This window comes from Poecile atricapillus, chromosome W (assembly GCF_030490865.1).
Source record: "Poecile atricapillus isolate bPoeAtr1 chromosome W, bPoeAtr1.hap1, whole genome shotgun sequence".
Lineage (NCBI taxonomy): Eukaryota > Metazoa > Chordata > Aves > Passeriformes > Paridae > Poecile > Poecile atricapillus.
Genome location: NC_081288.1, coordinates 52,272,630 through 52,291,855, shown reverse-complemented (window position 1 = coordinate 52,291,855; position 19,226 = coordinate 52,272,630). Strand labels below are relative to the sequence as shown.

At 39.3% G+C, this 19,226-nt stretch overlaps 1 protein-coding gene across 1 annotated transcript in view; it reads right to left on the bottom strand.

Annotated features, from left to right (window-relative positions):
- Positions 1 to 11,440, bottom strand: part of LOC131591868 (F-actin-capping protein subunit alpha-2) — a 29,590-nt gene extending 18,150 nt beyond the window's left edge. The window contains exon 1 of the mRNA XM_058862974.1: positions 11,331 to 11,440. Within this exon, the coding sequence (XP_058718957.1) occupies positions 11,331 to 11,369 (39 nt within the window). The 5' untranslated portion in view covers positions 11,370 to 11,440. The remainder of the gene's footprint in view (positions 1 to 11,330) is intronic.
- Between the last annotated feature and the right edge of the window lie 7,786 nt (positions 11,441 to 19,226).

Here is a 19,226-nt window from a genome sequence, read left to right as displayed (position 1 = left end):
TCAGGGATCAGCCCTGAAAAGAAAGATTTCAGCATGACTATCACCTGGCTGACTCCCAGCTCAAGATAAAGCAACAAATTTCTCGATTCCTTGACTTCGGGTGAACAGGAGTGTATACCCCGGCCAAGGCCAGGTTAGCTCTGGGCAAGCAGAGGAACAAGACTTAGAGACATCTGGAGTTGTGAAATAACAGTTTTGGGCAGGCAGCAGCTATAGAAGCAAAATTAAACAAAACATGGGTGCCCAAACTGTACCCTGAACGACCACATGCTTTAAACTAGTAATATCTGTAAGGTGAGACATTAGGTCTATATTAAAACTGGACCACTACCTCATTTTCATGTGTTTTGGTAATATAAATCTAGTTTTGCTTATGTTTTTCATTATCAGTAAAAACTATTCTTATCAGTCTGATCAGTCGGATTAGCTATACTATAAACAACATTCATTCAAAAGCATTCAGTAGTAACAGATGTCCTCAGGACAGAACAACCTAGACATTACTTTTTACAAACATTTTACAGGTAAATTCAATTTCTCACTAATAGCTTTTTCAGTGTGAAAATTCATCATAGATGACACTTTTTGTAGAAAAGACAAACACAATCATGCAAATTTGCAATGAATACCTCATCAAGTCTAAAGTATATTCATGTTTACAAAAGCAAAAAATCTAACGTGTTTTCAGAAGTTGAGTGTGTCAGCTAAGACACTCTCCATATTTTACAAATCTGCCTTTGTGAAGCCAATTTAAAAGTAATCCACTTTCCTTCAGCAGTTAAACTGAATTAACTTCTCTGTGATGAGTATCTGATAAAGCCATTATTTCCCCAATTCATATATACAGGGAGCCCATATAAAAGAATTAAATCCAGTAGTCTCACTTAACACATTAGAACTGAAAAGCACTTAAAGATTTATGGTCACTGAATTTTTCCAGAAATAAATGCTGTAAAGGATGCTTCTGTTTTTCAAACCCAGACTGATACTGAAGGATAAATGAATACACTTCCACAAGCCTCTATGAGATGACTATCTCCCCCTTTTGGCAGCAAAAAGCCTCTGGCTGAGCTATCACTTGGGGAAGCACAATTAAAACAAAGAGATAGTCCATATAAAATAGGATGTCCATGGCAACTAAAAAAAGATAAATTAAAATTGCACATAACTTGTAATACAAAAAGCAAAACTGTTTGACAGGCAAAAAGCTAAACTGTTCTTTAGTCAAACTGAGATAGGAAGTCGTATCTGCTGAAAACTGTTTTAAGAAAACCAATCAGGCACATTACAGTTGCAACTAATGCTGATTATTCAATGCATTGAGACTCCTAAAAATTGATTTGAGCAAGCCAAAACAGAAACATCATAATATCTTAAGAATCCAAATGACAAAACCTTTTTCCTTTCAAAAGAACTGCACCCTTACACAGTACAAGAAACTTATACATGTATCAGCAAGTAATTAAAAATTGTTACAGCTGAGTCTTCCTTTAGAAAATTCAGACATAAAATACCTGAAGTTTCTCCACTTATAGCTGTAGTTACTGCCAAAACAATACCTAAAGTTTAAGACAGTATTTTATTGATGTAGATTTGATTTACAGACAGTTACAGCTTCAAGTCTTCAGAGTGGCAAGAAACTTCAGACATCACTAATCCAGAACATCTGATCACCAGTGGTTTACAAAAAAACCAGCTTTTATCACAGACCTATGTAAGGAACCACCTATTTTCTATATTAAATTTCTTGAATGTAAAAACCCCTGATCTATACATGTTTTTATGAAACGTGTCTTTGTGCAGGTTTGAGCATTAATTTGGACAAATCATACAGAAGCTGAGAGCAGGTTTAAAAAAAATGTATAAAAATGATTTCTAAAACACTGAGAAGGGAAGCATTCCCCACTGCAGCCACTCTCTATCCAGTTTTCACATTTACACCACTCCCAGTCTTGCTTAAATTGAAGTCTGCTCTCAGTAGGTAAGAGCTTGCAAGATTTACTTTCACAATTCAAGTGAAGTCAAATGCTACCCATCACATCAGCTAAAAGTTTATCAAACCTACAACCTTATTGAGTTTATAAAGTAAATTATTTCAATTAAGGTAAAAATTCATAGAGAGGAGCCCAGCAAAAGAGAAAATGACAGGATTGTTGTATACGATGAACATAATTATTAGGCATTATGCCCAATTCTTTATTCTCCTAGAGATTAAAACAGTTGGTCTCTCAACAAATGCCTACACTCAGTTACAATACATGCAGTTTTCAGACTACACAAGCAAAGAGCAATGTATTCTGCCTTTATTTCACAATTTAATTTTTCTCAATGCACGATACCCATCAAATACACAGAGAAATCCTACTTCTCTATCTTTTCCAGCCTATGACATTCTGAAGTTTGCTTCATTTTGAAGAAGTTATACATAGCAGCTTCAAACGCCCCGAGATCTCTCTTCCTGTTCCTGGCACGAGAAGCGCCACTGGTCGGAGGAGCCGACAGTGCTCGACCTTGCGCGCTCTCTGTGCCTATATATGGTCACTGCTGCCACTGCAGGGCCACTGCCAGCTCCGCCTCGCACTCCGCTAAGGTGCATCTGACAGTAACACAGACATTAAAACTCTCCCTCTTCCGTTCTTCTTCCCCCCCCCGCCCCGCTTCTAACTCGACTGAAACACAGTTATTTCACAGCCGTATTTGCTAGGCACCCTGACAGCTCACTCTTTCAATCAACATCCATGCTGCACAGAAAAAACAGGCTGATAAGCAAGATGCTGTGAAACCCGGGAAACTCACCCTTACTCTCTTTCCTACACATCCCTTATTTCAAATTCAGAAATTCAGCTGTGCACTCTTTGCAGCAGCGAGACCCACCTCTTCCTCTACACTCATAACAGGTTAAAGTTCATTGCTCCACAGCAATAAAAATTAAATAGAGAAATAGATACTAAAAGTCCTTTTTACCTACGAAATTGCATGAAATTTGGGAAGGTGGGGGGGAAAGGAGGAAGAGGGAGGGCGTGCAAAAGATTCGCACAATAATTTCCACTCAAAGACAACTTTGTTGCTAGTCACAGGGGAATAAAAAGAGCTTCCCCAAGTTACTTTTAGCTCTGTTAGAGCAGGCTCAAAGCATTGTACATCATGCATTTATGTTCTGGATTCCTGAGGGTACCCTTGCTATCTTACACAGTAAATTTCCCACTTGCAGAAACCTGTGTTTGGCAGAAAAAAAACCCCAAAAAAACCCAAAAACAAACAAACAAACAAACAAACACATCCAGAAGGGAGCTCCAGGAACAGTAGAGTCTAGAGAGGTCTGTTCTCAGTCATGCCTTCTGTGTAGTTATTGTTGAAAACCTGTCTGCAGGCAACTAAACAAATGGGTTTGTCTTGACCCACTTAAGTCTATTTACAGGTAGCTACAGGGTTTTCTCACATTTAGCTCATAGTCACATAAATATTAACACTGACTGATTTAAATAAGGCAAGTTTGAATTCTCTCAAGACCTGTTAGTCAGTCACACTCAAAATAAGGGATTAATGCTTGTACTCGCTGGAGTGATACTGGACATAACACTTATCTAGCTTTATTTAGTTCTGAGTTTGATTCAAACTTGTGATTTGAGTTCAGCTTAAGCTGTATCATTTTTCAATATACAGCTTTGTTGTTCCTTATAAAGCAAAACTGCTCTGCCATCTACCACTCAAAATGAATTTTGCATTGACATATATAACACATCAAGGAGCACAGTCTACGTTTCAAATACTTGCAAGATACAATGCTTGATGCTCTATCCAAATATCAACATAGTTTTTAACTTTGTAAACCCTCCAGTGTTTAAAGAAAATGTAACTGGCTTATCCTTTGGACACCTAGATATTTAGTAGTACTGGCTCCAGTTGCTCATTAAGTCTTCAGGTTAGGTACTTCCCAGGATGTTACACCAGTATTTTTACAAACTCCTACATATCATCAGTGCTCATTTATTTCTGTGAGTATTCAGACAAGCAAATTGATCTAGATAAAGAATAGCTTAAGAAGGTGGCAAGAAGATAGCAACCAATTTAGTTAAAAAAGAGCTTTAAATAATTATTGCTTCCTGCTGCTGACTGTTTAGTGAGACAAAAAAAGCCTTCAAACAGCTGGACAAGCTCTGAGAATAAGAATGTGAGAAAGGAATTACCCCATGTCAGCAGGAAACTGCCTTCAAAGCATCTTATGAAACCTCACCATACCCATGGATATAACTTCAGAAGGAGCATCCCAAAACATGCATCATCTCACACAAACATGGAACAAAGACAGCGACTCTGGTAGAGAGGGAATGAATATAAAAGCAGTGTTGAAACTACCTTCCTACCAAGCTCAACTGAAAATTCACTGTAGTATCCAATTCACTTCTGCTTCTAGAAGAGCTAAGGAAAAACTGTAAAAATGTGGTTCTGTGGCACAGGAAAGGAGGGGCACATTCCATACCTATGGCTGCAAGTGAACAGACATTTCCTTAATTGTAATGCCTAAAGCTGCATTGCATCTGGAGAACACCTCAGTTATTTTTAATACACAAGTATTTAAGAATATGTAACAGGACCAGCAATTAACAGTGGTGCAAAAAGTAAATCTTACACAACGTGGGGTAACTTAGTTGCATTCTTTCTACCTGACAACCTGACTTGAATAATGAGATTTAATTTCACAAAAATAACCACTTTGAAAGGTGGTGGATCCTTCACTGTAGGGCCTTTCAGCAGAAGAGTATCTAAATATCATAAAAAATTTCCATCTTAAAATCACTTTACAGATCATATTAAGAAGGATTAAAAAACCCAAACTCAAAACAGGACTCCTAAGAGTCATTCTATCATGCACAGCTAGCAAAAAGGAATATGAAAGCAATGGATGTTACTTGGGTAATACACAAGACTAGCCATTAAAAAAATTAAAGATAAATCTCCCCCATGTTATTCTGCAGTTACTTTTATTAATCCTGAGTATATAAAATTCAAAACATTTTATTATATATATTTATATACAGCTATTTATGTATATACTGTATAATGTATACATTATATACAACTATTTATAATTATATATATACACAATAGCAGCCGAGCAACTGTATACTTAGCTTATGGATTAGATAGACAACATATCAGCAGCATAAAAAAAATTATTTCCTTGCAAAAGTTATTCACTGGAAACTGAAAAAGTAGTAAAATTTTACATTTAATGAAAAGCAAAAGCATTAACTTTTATTTGAAAAGTAAATGGTATTAGAAATGACTAACTAAGACTTCACAAAGCAAGAAACCAACAGTGTCATCTCTCACACAAAAACTTGAGATGTCCTGTTACAAGGACATCAACACACATGATCCTCAGTTGCAGCATGGAGGCCTCCCTTTCTCAGCAGTCTTTACAAAGCAGTATCCACTAAGCTAAAAAGCACTTGGGTAATATTCACAAAGTGTTCTACTACAAAGCCCAAGTTTTTAAAGTGATTCTTTCTCCTACCCCAAGATTATTTGTTATAATGAGGTACCCCAAGGACATTAAGCCCAGATTCAACAGCAGCGGGGAGACAAAAGGAACATAACAGTAGTTGCTCTATGAAAACTGACAGAATAAGGCATCATCTTAACTGCTATGTCTCCCCCTCCCAATTCCAGTGTCTTACAATTCTCTCTCAAAGTTACCTATTAATGGTTTTAATGCCTTCTGTCAAGTTAAGAAAGCATTTGAAGTATTTTACACTTCAGAAGCTTTTTTACTCAAGGATTAAAAAAGTAATTGCCACATGTTCAAAAACCTGCTTTCATTTCACAACGAGCACTTTAAACTCCTTTACATTCCACTTCCAGAACCTGAAAGTGAACAGTATACAGGGCTGCCTGTAAAAAATACAAGGGTTTGCTAAATAATGCAGCTAAAACCCTTCTCTGACTGCCAAAATTGAAACCAACAGAAAACAGAATTTCTCAGCAGAACAGTATGTTGAAGACTGTATTGGTAGGCAATAGAACTGTATCTATTACATCTCAAATTAATGTCTCCAGTTTCATCACTGTATTTGCCAATAACTTGTTCCATTAGTCTATTTTTGCTTCAATTTGTTTTTCTTCTTGAATTATTAGGTTTCCTAGGTAGCAAGCTTCTGCAACAAATTTTGAAAAAAGACAGCAAGAGGGGGGCTTTTGATGGTCATGAGGTGCCACTGCATTATGAATACTCCTTAACATGGTAGAAGTCATAAAGGGTACCTGATTTCTTTGAACTAGTATTAAGGAAAGAATATGTGACCTGAAGTTTTAGAAATCACTGATATTTTATTTATAATAACAGGTTTCATTTGTATTCATGTTCAAGCTTCAAGTAAGTACTTTTAACTTGTCAGAAAGACAAACAATTTTGCTTTTGTACAGTAACTTACTGCGGAGGTACACAGTGAAAGACAAGCAGCACAGTACACAAGTTGCAACAATTAAAAATTAGGAAAAGTTTCTGACCATGGGCTTAGACAAACATTGCAACATCTCACCCACAGAGCCAGTACAGTCTCTATCCCTGGAGATACCCAAAACTCAAAGGGCAAGTCCCTAAGCAACCTTATCTAGGCTGGCTCATTTTGACTAAGCAGTATTTGAGTTACCTTCAGAAATTTCCTCCAGCCAGTATGACTGGAGTCATTATTTGCAGTTACACACACAGTATATGATCGCTTCTTCAGACAGTGTTTAATATCTTCCCATGAAAGTGATTCAAATATTTATTCTGTCTATTCAATCTCAATGGTATTGATTAATTTTTAGTTTAAAAAAAACCAAACAAACCAAAAGTCTAACTCAAGACAACACATTATCTTCACAGACACTTTCATATATATCCTGAGGTGGACATGAAGATCTTAGATCTTGGAAGGCCTCCAATATTCAAAATTACATGTCAGTCTTAAAAGCCCTCCTAACTTCCTCATTCTTACTGAAGAATTCCATCAAAATGTTATCAGAGACTTGCAAGACTTTAAGTTTACTTTATAGATTACAGTGCAATTATACCCAGAAAAGGTTATTCAAATGCAGCTCCTACTCACCTACAGTCTCCAAGTCTCATTTGACACAATTCTGAAAGACACAAATCTCAATCCTTTCAAAATGAGTGATGTAGAGCACTAGAATTTCTTTAACACATGTAAATTAGAAAAGTAACATTTTTACTGTCAAAAATTCTGCTAATGCTTTCAAAGTAGTTTTAGGAAAAAAGTTTATATTTGCATTGAGAAAAGCACCTGAGCCTCCCACACTGGTGGGCTCATACATGTAAGTGCAATCTGCTTTCACTGTATTATGCTTTAAGGATAGCATTACAGGTGAGAGATTCATTTTACTGGCACAGATTTTTCATTCCAAAGCACTGACATAAGAGATGTGTTTTTCTTAATCTGACAAAACTATAATACAGAGCTTAGTTAAACTTTATTAGGTAAATTAGGTGTCAAAATCTACAAATCTAAGTTACAAAGTTACCCAATGCACCAGGAAATACCTGGAAGCCATCCAGGCTCACTTTCACAAATGGGACTACCTCGTTACAAGAGGTCTTCTTCGAATCACACTGTCAAACCCCATCTTTCTGAAAAAGTGAAACTACTGAGATATAAGCTTACTGAAAGAGGTGTAGTTCCTTTTTAAAAAAAAAATATGTTTGAGAATTCCCATATTTATGATGTTCAGCATTTTAAGGAATGTAAGAGCTAATTTAGTATTTAAAAACTCCATGTGTTATCCTTTCCTCCCTGAAGGCATGCTGATTTTCTGAGGATTTATCTCAAGTCATACACATCTATTTAACTCCTGTGCTTTGCAGATTCATGTTAAAAACAAAAAACCCCAACCAAACCTACAGAAAACATGTCCCTTCAAGTCACCAAAAATTGACTAGAGAACACTGCTTATGTTTTATGATTTAAATAGTTTTTGTGCTGTTTTTCATTTGCACCATTGTTTGTAAGTGAATATTTATATTAGCAAATGCAACTTCTACAGTAATCATAATCAATTTCATCAATGGTTTGATGAACCATTCATCAATTATGGCCTATATTCATGTAGATATTCATGTACCCTTAATATTCCCACTAATATGTCTATTGAAATATTTTGTATGTGTTTCCTAGTTTGTTGTAGCTAGTAAGAAAACAATTTCTAGCTAAACTGGACTGAAATGGAACTGCAAAAAATGGTTACTAGACTTTAACAAAACTACATCAAATATCTCGTGTACATAAATAGGTTTTGCATTCAAAACTTGTTAAGTGATGATGCATTATCGATAGGAAAAGTGCAGAAGTGATGACTTTGTTGCTTGAGATTTCAGGGCTTCAAGATTTCCACCTCTCACACCCCATTTTTAAATAAACAAACTGAATCGATAAACAAACTTACGTTATTCAACACACCTAAAAGCTTCTGAACTTTCAGTGACCTATGTGAATAACTCAACTACAAAACACTGTGGATCACAAAAGCTGTCTTTAGCACTGAAAAATCACTGCTCCTGGATGCTAAAACCAGTAACTTTCACTGGCAATGGTCCAACTTCAGATCTTTGGATCTACACAAATCTTACACACCTTATTTGTTACAAATAGTCTTTTTTTTTTTTTAATGCTTGTTCAAATTTATTGTCACACTCACTGCATCACTGAAAGAAAAACAAGGTTTTAAAAATATCTTCAAAAATGTGAATCTAAGGGACAAGATTGAGTTCAAAACCATTTATGCAGTCTTGAATATTGAAATGCTCTTTCTGGTTCTTGTCCTTCCTTGGTTTTAAAGATTCTTTACCTGAACTGTAATAATCTTGTTTTCCATTATTTCAATTATGCTCCTTTCTATATTCTCAGTAATGCTGACACTGCGAGTTTTAAACCTGAATTATGCTACAGCTAAACACAGTCATCTTAAATCTAGCAATAGTAAGGTACATGGATCTGCTTACTGCCTTTGCAACACTTAAATCTTTTGATGAAACATGAAGTATGAATCAAAGACCTTTCTGAACTTGTCCCATCATTACTTCACTCGATCTCCCACTTATTTGTGCTCACACATCATTATTACAAGTCTGAGACCAACAAGTTCTGTTATTTGGTTCACCTTCTTTCCTCCTTGAATTTTAGGACTTTCAGGGTTCTAGTAATGTCTCTATTGAAATTATCTACAAAACTACATCACCACCATCATATGCATCAGCCTTCAATACTATCAGTTCTGTATCATGGGAAGAAAGTATATAAAGGAGCAATGTGATTTCTTTCTCATGAAATGCCTCTTCGCACCTACTCCTGCATTTATTTATAGTCCCAACTGGATGAGTGAGAAGGGTGTGTTTGTCAAATGCTGTCCAGCTGATTCTTTTTTAAGCTCAGTAAAACTGAATACTTGAAATAACATTTTTATTGTACAAGAATGGCACAACTTCATGCATCAGAAACAAAATCTTGAGGTATCACTGCATATTGCCACATGTATATTTTGCATTAGTTTAGAGTGTTATTCATCTTTGGTTTCTTAGCCAATAAAATATACTCTCAGGCTTGGAAAATTCCACTCATACAGGATGGTCAATTTTATATGGGATTGACAGAGAAATCACTTCAAATTTACAACACATGAGTGCTCATTCTATTCACTTATACTAAGGCAGGAAGAGTCTCTATGAGTCTCTGCACCCATTTTTGCAGAAAAGAAAAAATTAAATTAGTGAGTGGAACAAAGTTCAGAACTTAACTCCATCAGCCAAAAAAGCACAGGCAGCGCTTCCAAGATCATACAAGATAAAACTGTCATTCTGTCTTTTATTGTTTGACAGGACAAGAAGCAATGGGCACAAAATGAAACACAGGAAGTGCCATCTGAGCACAAGGAAACATTTTTTCATTGCAAGGGTGACCAAGTACTGCTGTGGGTTGTCCAAGGAGGCTGTGGAATCTGCATCCCTGAAGATTTCCAAAAGCCATCTGCACATGGTACTGAGTAGCCTGCTCTAGATGACTCTACAAAATGATGCCCAAGGAACCCTTCCAATCTTAACCATCAAGTGATGTCAAGATAACTTGTAGTCAAAGTATTTTTTGCATACTTTCTGGAATAACATACTTGATTGGTGTTACTTTTATTTTCTATAGGGGGCTATAAAAAATGAAATTACCACTTATACTTCTGGATCACATTACTACTTGTATCAACAGAGAGGTGGCATTGAAATGTGAATTAAGAAGAGGAAGGCAGAGTCTTCAAACGTCTTGGGAAGAGAATGGCAAGATCTTGGTGCTGTGTACCCGTAGGCATATCAGTGCATCTTTAGTTATAAAACAGGGTCAAACAGAAAATCTGCCTTACTGTAACCACTTAGCTATTTTAGACATCCTTCTAACTTCAAATAAGTTTGAAACATCATTTATTGATGCCTTCCACATTTGAGTCACCTCACAACTTCCACAGCCATGAAAATGTAAGTCTTAAAGTGGAAAGTCAGCAAGAGCATGTATTACATAAAGGCAGGAGCAGTGCACCAGCACCATGTACACAAAACACCACACCCTAGCTTGGAAACAGGCAGCTGCCATGAAGCTGGATCCTACAGAGGACGACAAGGAGCAGTGATAACAGGTCTCACAAAACAGCCTGCTTCTTTTGAGACTTCTCTGGAAAAATCTACCTTAAATTTAGATTTCCAAATGCCACAAGAAGAGTACATGGTACATCTCGCCAACACAGTCCCTCTGCTCCTTGACCTCACACTTCCCCAATTACTGCCTCGTAGCAGGAAGCCAAATAGCCTTCCTCATCGCCACAGCTCCTTCCTCTCGTAAATCACATGTATCCCATCTCCTCCCGGAGCCTGCGGGAGTGCCTGAGGACGGCAGGCGTGCGCTTCGGAGCAGCCGGCTGGCACGGGCACGGCGCCTCGGGAACGGGAAGTGGAGGTGGGGGAAGGGAAAGCCCTTCCGCGTCTCTTCTGTCTGTCCCTGCCGTCCCCGCGCCCCGCACGCCGGGCGGGGGCGGCCGCGGGGACCGGCACAGCGGCCGCCGCCTCCGCCGGGCCCCAGGCGCCGCCCCCGCCGGGCCCGCGCCGTACAAGGCGCGGCGGGAGATGCGGCCGGGCCGGGCCGGCCCTGCCCCGGCCTCCCCCCAGACCCCCGCCCGCCCCTCCCGCGGCCCGGCCCGGCTGTGCGGCCACGCTGAAAACAGGAGCCCCACCGGCTCGGAGGGATGGAGGACAAGAGCGGGGCACGGTTCGGCGCAGAGTATCCACCCATCCCTACCTTCTCCTCGTCGGACAGCTGCTCCTCCAGGTCCGCCATCTTCCCGTCCGGCTGCGCCCGCCCCCTCCCGCTCCTCCTTCCCGGCAGGAAGGGCGGGACCCGCGCGCGCTCCGTGCGGAGGCGGTGCCTTGTGTGCGCGCGCGGCGGGCGGGGACCCCGGGGCGGAGGGGCCGGGCGGGAGCGGGACCGAGGGATCCCGGGGCGGAGGGGCCGGGCGGGAGCGGGACCGAGGGATCCCGGGGCGGAGGGGCCGGGCGGGAGCGGGACCGAGGGATCCCGGGGCGGAGGGGCCGGGCGGGAGCGGGACCGAGGGATCCCGGGGCGGAGGGGCCGGGCGGGAGCGGGACCGGGGGATCCCGGAAGGGTTTGAACAGCAACTGGAGTTGTGGGTAATCAAAAGTAAAACTCACAAAATCAGTTAGGTTGGAAAAGACCTCAGGTATCGAGTCCAACCTATAAGGAACACCACCTGTTCAACTTGACCATGGCATCAGTGCCACATCCAGTTTCTTAAACAGCTCCAGGGACGGTAACCCCCCCACCTCCCTGAGCAGCCCATTTCCATATCTAATCGCCCTCTCAGTGAAGAAGTTCCTCCTAACATCCAAAAGAAACCTGCCCTGGCACCGCTCAGGGCTGTGTCCTCTTATCCTGTGTCTGGCTGCCTGGGAGAAGGGGCCGACGCCCAGCTGGCTGCAGCCTCCTTTCAGACGGCTCTCAGCCCCCGCCAGTGCTCCCTGCGGGTCCGTGGGTGCTGGGGCTGCGGCCCGGGCACCTCACAGATGCTGGGAGAGCTTGTGGGAAGCTCAGGCTAATATCAGCGACAGAGAAATGTGTGAAGTGGTTTGTACTGTAGAAGATTGCACATGGAATGAGGTCACTGGGACAAAAATAAGTCGATTGGAAGTTTTTTACCTCCAGTAAGGAATTGTGAAGAATGTCATCCAGCAGTGTGACATGGGAGGTACACAGGGAATTTGGGCGGTGACTTGCAAGAATTGCCTCTGTGCTAGTGGTTACTCTGGTAACATTTAAAAATACAACTTCTTAATGTCCAGCACGGTGTACTTCACCTCAGCTATGATGAGGAAAAGCTGACCATTGATGGGAAAATCACAGGTGTTGAGATACACCTACGTCAGTCATGGTTAGTGGTGTGAATGTAGCCAGCTTCAAGCCAAAGGATCTTGTTAGACTATGGAGTTCATCCACATCTGTCTTTCTTGCATGAGTATTTCTGCACAAGTGCTGCCAATGCACAGTAGAGCAAAACATGCCTATCTCTGTAGGATTTTTCAGGGCTGTTACTCTAGATACTTTAAGAGGATTGTCACATGAAAATGACAGAAAGTGAAATTGGACAAAATGTTGTTTAAACCAAATGTGGGTATTATAATGGCACAAAAAAAGTCAGTGTATAATGAAAACATGTAAATGAAAACAAGTAAAAAATAATTAATATATAGGTTGGACAACTTGGCTGGTTCAGGGCAGTTGAAGAAAGATTTAAAAATACCTGAAGCCATGGAGGATAAAGATAATGGACAGTAGTGTATTATGTCAGGAAGAAGGTAAATGACAACCAAATCTAATGTTTAATAAGACCATTGCTAGATTTAGAGTAAAGTATAGAACAGAAAGTGTGCATCTAGGGGATATTTGGGTTTTGAACATTTTACATATATTATTTGGACTCAATAATAAAAGGTAATGGTCTGTAGCAGGGAACAGCATTAGCATTGTGCAGCTTTCTGTGTCATGCAACAGTACTTTATAACTTCCACCCACAAGTCTTAAGAGTAACTCCCTGAGGGCTGTGAAATGTTCCTGTTAATTTTTAACATACCTTGGGATTTGCTATCTAGGGGATATTGCCATGGGTGTTGCTTTATTTAATATGTATCAGAAAGATAGTTCATAAAGGTAGGTCTTCTCAGATAAATGTGAACAGTTTTGTTATAAGTTAATATGTCTGTCTGTTGGATGTACCATGTTTACAGCAGATTTTTCTTGGAAGTTTGCTGAAACTAACATAATGAAGTGAACGATTCAGAGGAGGACAGTGTAGTCATCATAGAAACTGATGTGAAACTTCTTAATAGTACCCTTACAGGTACTTTACTGTGACCTTAGGACTTAATAATCATGCAGAAATAATGTCACTTTGTATTTTGTGACTAAAGTTATTTTGGGGTGTTTGTGTGTCTTCTCAGGAAGAATATGGAAATTTCAGAGGGATTTTAAAGGAGGACTAAAAATAATCCTGGAGATACAGAAAAAAATTCAGGATATGAGGCTTGAGGATGTCAAGACTGAGATATGATTTTGGATATAGCAATAATACATGAGTTAGTTTAGAATTTAAACACATCTTCAATGAAGTCATGTATCTCTGCTTGCTGTTTTAAATTGAATCCATCCAATTTCCAACCAGTAAATCTCATATATAAAGTTCATATTTTTTCATGTGTCAGTGTCTCTACACATTGATCAAAGGCTAATTTGCACTACAATCACATACAGAACATCAAAATATCCTGTAGCTAGCTCATGTCGTAGCAGCTGTCTAGTTCCACTATGTGAAGTTCACCATGGGCTAGCAGATCTGACTGATGAGCAGCATGTGGTTTAGTGTAGTGAGAGAAAAAAACCAATAAATTGTAAAAAGAACCCACCTCCCCACTCCCCAAACAACAGCTATTGAGTTTTACTTAATCTAATCAAATGTAGTAGAGCTACCAGTCAAGTACCTTGCTATTTTGCTGCACTGATTCTTTTTTTTCTGTATTGACTCTGTAGAGCCAGACCCATGGCCCTTGAGTAGCATTGGGAGGGACAGCACAGAGCTCCTTACTGCAAGGTCTCCCTTCAGGGCTACCAATAGGGCTTGAGAGAAGTGCAGTTTCTGTGCTGAAGCCATCCTGAAGATTGGCAGTGAGGTGATAGGGCACAGTGGTTAGCACAGCACACCTCTGTCCTTCTGCACTGGCCCTGAACATTGATATAAACAATGCAGGAAAAAACCCCAAAACATTTTCATTCTTCTTCATCAAGGCAGGTGATTGACGTTTTAGCTATTGCATCTGCTGAAAGGACAGACTCATAAGAGGTGTATTTGGGGCCTATTTGTTTAACCTGGAGGATGTACTACATTTTGTTTCCTATGACGAGGACGGACTCTGGCCAAGCTCTGAGCGTGGCTCAGGTGGTGCTCCTGGCAGTAGGAGAGGAGGAGTGCCCAGAAAGGCGTGGCAGCCTGTGTCCCTGATGCCTGCTCCTTTCCATGGGAAGCATATTCTTGCATCCTGATAGGTGTTGGAATAAATGCTCATGTTCCTGTGAGTTGGTAGGGGACATACTACAGTTTCTGAGCATGTATGTACAAGTATGTAGCAGATTTAAGGCCTTGGGAATAGTCTACCAAATTATGTCTGTATGTTTGGGGACTTAGTATTTGCAAACCTCTCAGTTTGCTATTTGTACCTTAGAGATCCTTAGCAGCAAAAGCAAATAGGTTTGTTCTAGAGAAGTTGAATGATAAATCCTTACAATAGTGTTGGAAAGAAAGCTGTGACAGGAAGAAAAATATTAACAACTATAACTGTAGAGCAAGCCTGAGACTGAGCTTCCTTCTTAGATAGCACTTAGGATGTTTTAGAAGAAAGAATACCAGAGAGGATAGTTTAATGTAATGAAATTAATTCAGTGAGAATGGAATACAAAAAGGAGTGAAAAAATGTACCAGGGAAATTACTGAGGATAGAGTGGATATTAGTGAAATGGGGAATATCGTGGTCAAATGAATCATCTGTAAAAAGGTTTAACTTGAGTATTTAAAATTGGATTATTTGGAACTATTGTTGATACTTAGCTGATAAACACCTAAGTCTGAGCTCATGACTCTCAGCTTCCATCAACAGGGAGAAATGAGCACTCCAAATGTGAGATTCATCTGACCTAGTTAAGACACCTGTTTTAGGACAAGCTTATTGTCTATATGAGTTCAGGCCCAGCTGTCTAAATATTAGGTACCTGTATTATGACAGCCAAATCCCCTTTTATTGTTAGAACATCAAAAGCAAAGAAGGTGATGGGCCAGTGAAGAGGCACAAGGGCTAAGGGAAGAGCACAAGGGGCAGCTGAAGTTAAAAAGCTAAGGAAAGGAGAGAGGAATTTGTAGCTCAGCATTGCTCTGTGCTCCCTAGGGAAGCTGTACTCAAAGAGGTAAATCACATCTTTATGCACAAAGGATTTTGTAACAGGAGGGCTGTATTTCTGTACTGCCTTTACTGAAGCTCCTACTCAGACATCAGGAATGCCATATTGGTAGCTATTGATAATATGGAGATAGAGCAGGATTAGGATTAACAAAGGAAGAGGACAGGCTGGGGATTAGGAAACAGACGAGAATCAAAGTGTAAGGGTTCTGCACCCCATAAAGGCTAAAGAAGACCCTTAAGATAACAGTGTGCCTTACAACATGTCCAAAACTTCTGCAACCTGAACCAGTCTTGCTCTCTTCTGGTGTACCTAATTGTTTGCCTTTGCTCTGTATTGGGATAGATTGAGAAAGCAGCAGGAGAAAGCAAAACTGAGGAGAGCAAAAGAGCTGGAGCACTGCTTGCTCCAGACATCAAATTGTTACAGGAATAGAACAGTAGCTCACAGGATTTGAGCTTGATTTTCAAATCAAATCACAGGATTTGATTCCTGATTTTGAAAAGCTCCATGAGAAAACATAAAAATTCCTTTCCTTCCCTCTCACCAAGCCTGGTTCTTGCTTATATTTTTAGTTATTCCTTTCTCAAAAAAAAAAAAAAAAAAAAGAAAAAAAGGAAAAAAAAAAAGAAAAAAAGAAAAGGGAAGTGTACTGTTCTACTGGATTTATTTACTTTTGTTCTAAAGGAGACATTGTTTGACAATTTTATTTTTCAACAGGAAATGATAAATGTGCTGATTTGTTTAATGAAGTTGAGATTCACTGTAGGAGTCCGAATTCCTTTTTTGTTTTACTCTCTGTAAAACTGAATGTCTTATATAGATAAAATCTCAATAAAGATAAACCATTCAAGCAGATGTGAGAAAAGAGCTGGGAATTTCTGGGCTACTGTAGAGAAAAATGCCCCACAGAGTCAGTGGTACTTTATGCTGCTTAACAGTGGTGGGGCCTTAGTTTTTGATCTTGTGCACATATTGGAAGAAACAGTAGAAAGGGAAGGTTGGACTTTGAAGTAAAAATGTAATTTTATTTTTGAATGTTTGGCCTCTGAATGATATGCAGCATAAGTACTTGAGCACACTTACTTCTGACTCCAATAAAAGTCCTGAATGCTAAATACTTGTAAAACAAGGACAATGTCTGAATGTTCATGTAGGAACATTGCTTCTGTTACCTGCTATTGAAACAGTTACCATGTTGTGTATTGATAAAATCACACTGATCTATTAAAACATGTTTGTTTTGTTTGTGGTGGACTTGGTTTTTTGTTTGTTTTGTTGGTTTTTTTTTTGTTGTTGTTGTTGTTCTGCAATGTTCTGTTTAATCAAAGACTGGTTAAGACAGTGGTGCAGTTTGCCTATAGCAGTCAGGACTCATCTGTGGCTTTAGAGCCCAAGGTGTGCTTCCCTGGGAGATCTGTCATTTCTTAACACTGGAACACAGTGAAACCCCATTGGATATAAAAGATACTGGAGAATTTATTTTGCCATTTGACTTTAGCAAAAGTAGTCCTATATCTGCTTGTAGTAATTGGATTGTTCTCAATTTTCTGTTGTCATAGAAATTTGAGACTACAAGAGAGCCAAGATTTTATCCACATGGATTCTGAAGTTGATGATAACTGTGGGTCAGGTAAATTAAATGAGCAGGACCCAAGGAAGGTTACAGATAAATGGGCAGTGTGTCTGAAGCAATGCTGAGTTTTATATGACTACATTGTCCCAAGAGAGCATTCAACTTGTTTGACTTAAACCCCCTACATTTTATTATTTTTAGGCCACAATTTTACACTTAATTTGGTTTATAATGGTACAGAGGTCTGTTGCAAAGAGCAAGATTAATATCGGAAGTGTAAAAAAGTTACATATCCATTGAATTATTACTTTAATAAGTTCAAAACAAGCATTATTAATCAACAAATGGTTGTTTTGAAAACAGTTGTGACTAACTTCATAGCCTTCATATTGACAAACCCTTATTCAGTTGTTTAAAAGAAAGAATTTGTACCCCCCTCCCCCAAGTATGTCCACTGTTGATTTTCTCAATGGGAATGACTTCTTGATTAGGTTAACAATTTTGTTTATTCCCGAGAAGTTTGTAAAAAGGGAAAATACTTTTTGTTATTGCAGTAAATTGTGTTCTAGGGATCATTCTCCTTCAACTGTCATGAAGAAAATTGACAAACATCTAATGAAAACCCAGAGAAAATACATGCCACCATAATGTCCTCAACAACACTCCAGGAAGTAATTTTTTGTTTAAGAAGAGTGAATCAGAAAAAATGTAACACAAAGATAAAAGGTCTGATTTTACTAGTTTTATTTCTACAAGCTCAAGAAATACACAGAGGAATAAACCATTATACTTCGAAAAAATGCTGTCATTTTCCTCTTTGTGGCACTTTAGAAAGACTTTTGTATGGACTATCTGGGAATGGAAAACCATAGAACTGTAACTGTATTTTGGCAGTAATTAATAACTCACCAAAAATTTTTAATATCTATATAAACTATTTTGAACCAAAGAAAATGTTTTTGATCCTGAAAGGGAGCAAAATTTTATTCCACACGAGCAGTTTTCCAATTTTTAGAGAATTGCATTTGTTACCTATCTGTGCCTGTTTTAACTCCAGTTGTTGTGCTACAGTGATATTCCTGATTGATATGGTTCAGTATTAGGCGGAGAGAAAGCCTCGGGAACATTCTTTCTAAACGGTAAGCTCAGGCTTTTGCAATCTGTGGAAAGTTAATGCAAATACTGTGTTCCACTTCCTTCCTCACAGTAAAATTTTGAAGTTCTGGTTTTAGTCTCTTATGTCAGATCAGGATATGCAGCAAAAAAAGAAGTCTCATGTCTCTGTTGTGATGTGTAGGATGAAGTGATGAGGAGCTACAAATGGAAGTGGGATATCTAGATATGTAAAGTAACACCATCTAATGTGATGAAGAGGGTTCTCTAGTCTCCCTATTATTTGTTTTTTAAATTTTTGTGGCCTTCAAAAGTAATTTTTAGGGAAAGGGAGAAAGAAAAGCAGCAAGGTACCTTTATAGATGTTTCAGGTGCAACACAGGACAAGACAGAATTTTCTTGGAATTTAATGGTAGCAGAAGATGAGAGTTTGGTAACCTATGAAGGACCTAGAAGGAAAGATGGTGGAGAAGATAAGACACAGGTGGACCACTGCCTTCCTGTGTTGCTTGGTACCATGATGACAAGAAGAGCAGTTTCTAAACCTGGTTGAGCTTAATTGCAGTACTGCTATACCTGAGTCCAGTTTCCTCATATAACTTGTGTCATCATGCATTGTTTTCTGGCTGTTCCCTTGTGTAGTACATGATGGTTGGACCTGCATGTGCTAATTTCTGGTAGTTTTAGCTCTTCATTGCCACTTGTTTCTGGGATTGGCTTTGCATTACTTTTAGTCACAGTCTTTGCTCTGAGCCACATCAGACTGCTGATTCCACCATAGCTTGCTGCCTTGTCTGCTGGGAATTTTCCTGGGGGCAAGGGAAGAAAGAGAAGACCTAGGAAAGGATTGGGGAAATAGGAAGGTAGGGAGAAAAGAGAGGCAGATCTCATGTAATTTTTTTCCTTACAGCACATTGCCCTTCACAGTGTCCATGCGATATAGCCTGTCTCCTTGTGGAAGAGGAGTCAGGGAAGGATTTTTCAAAATT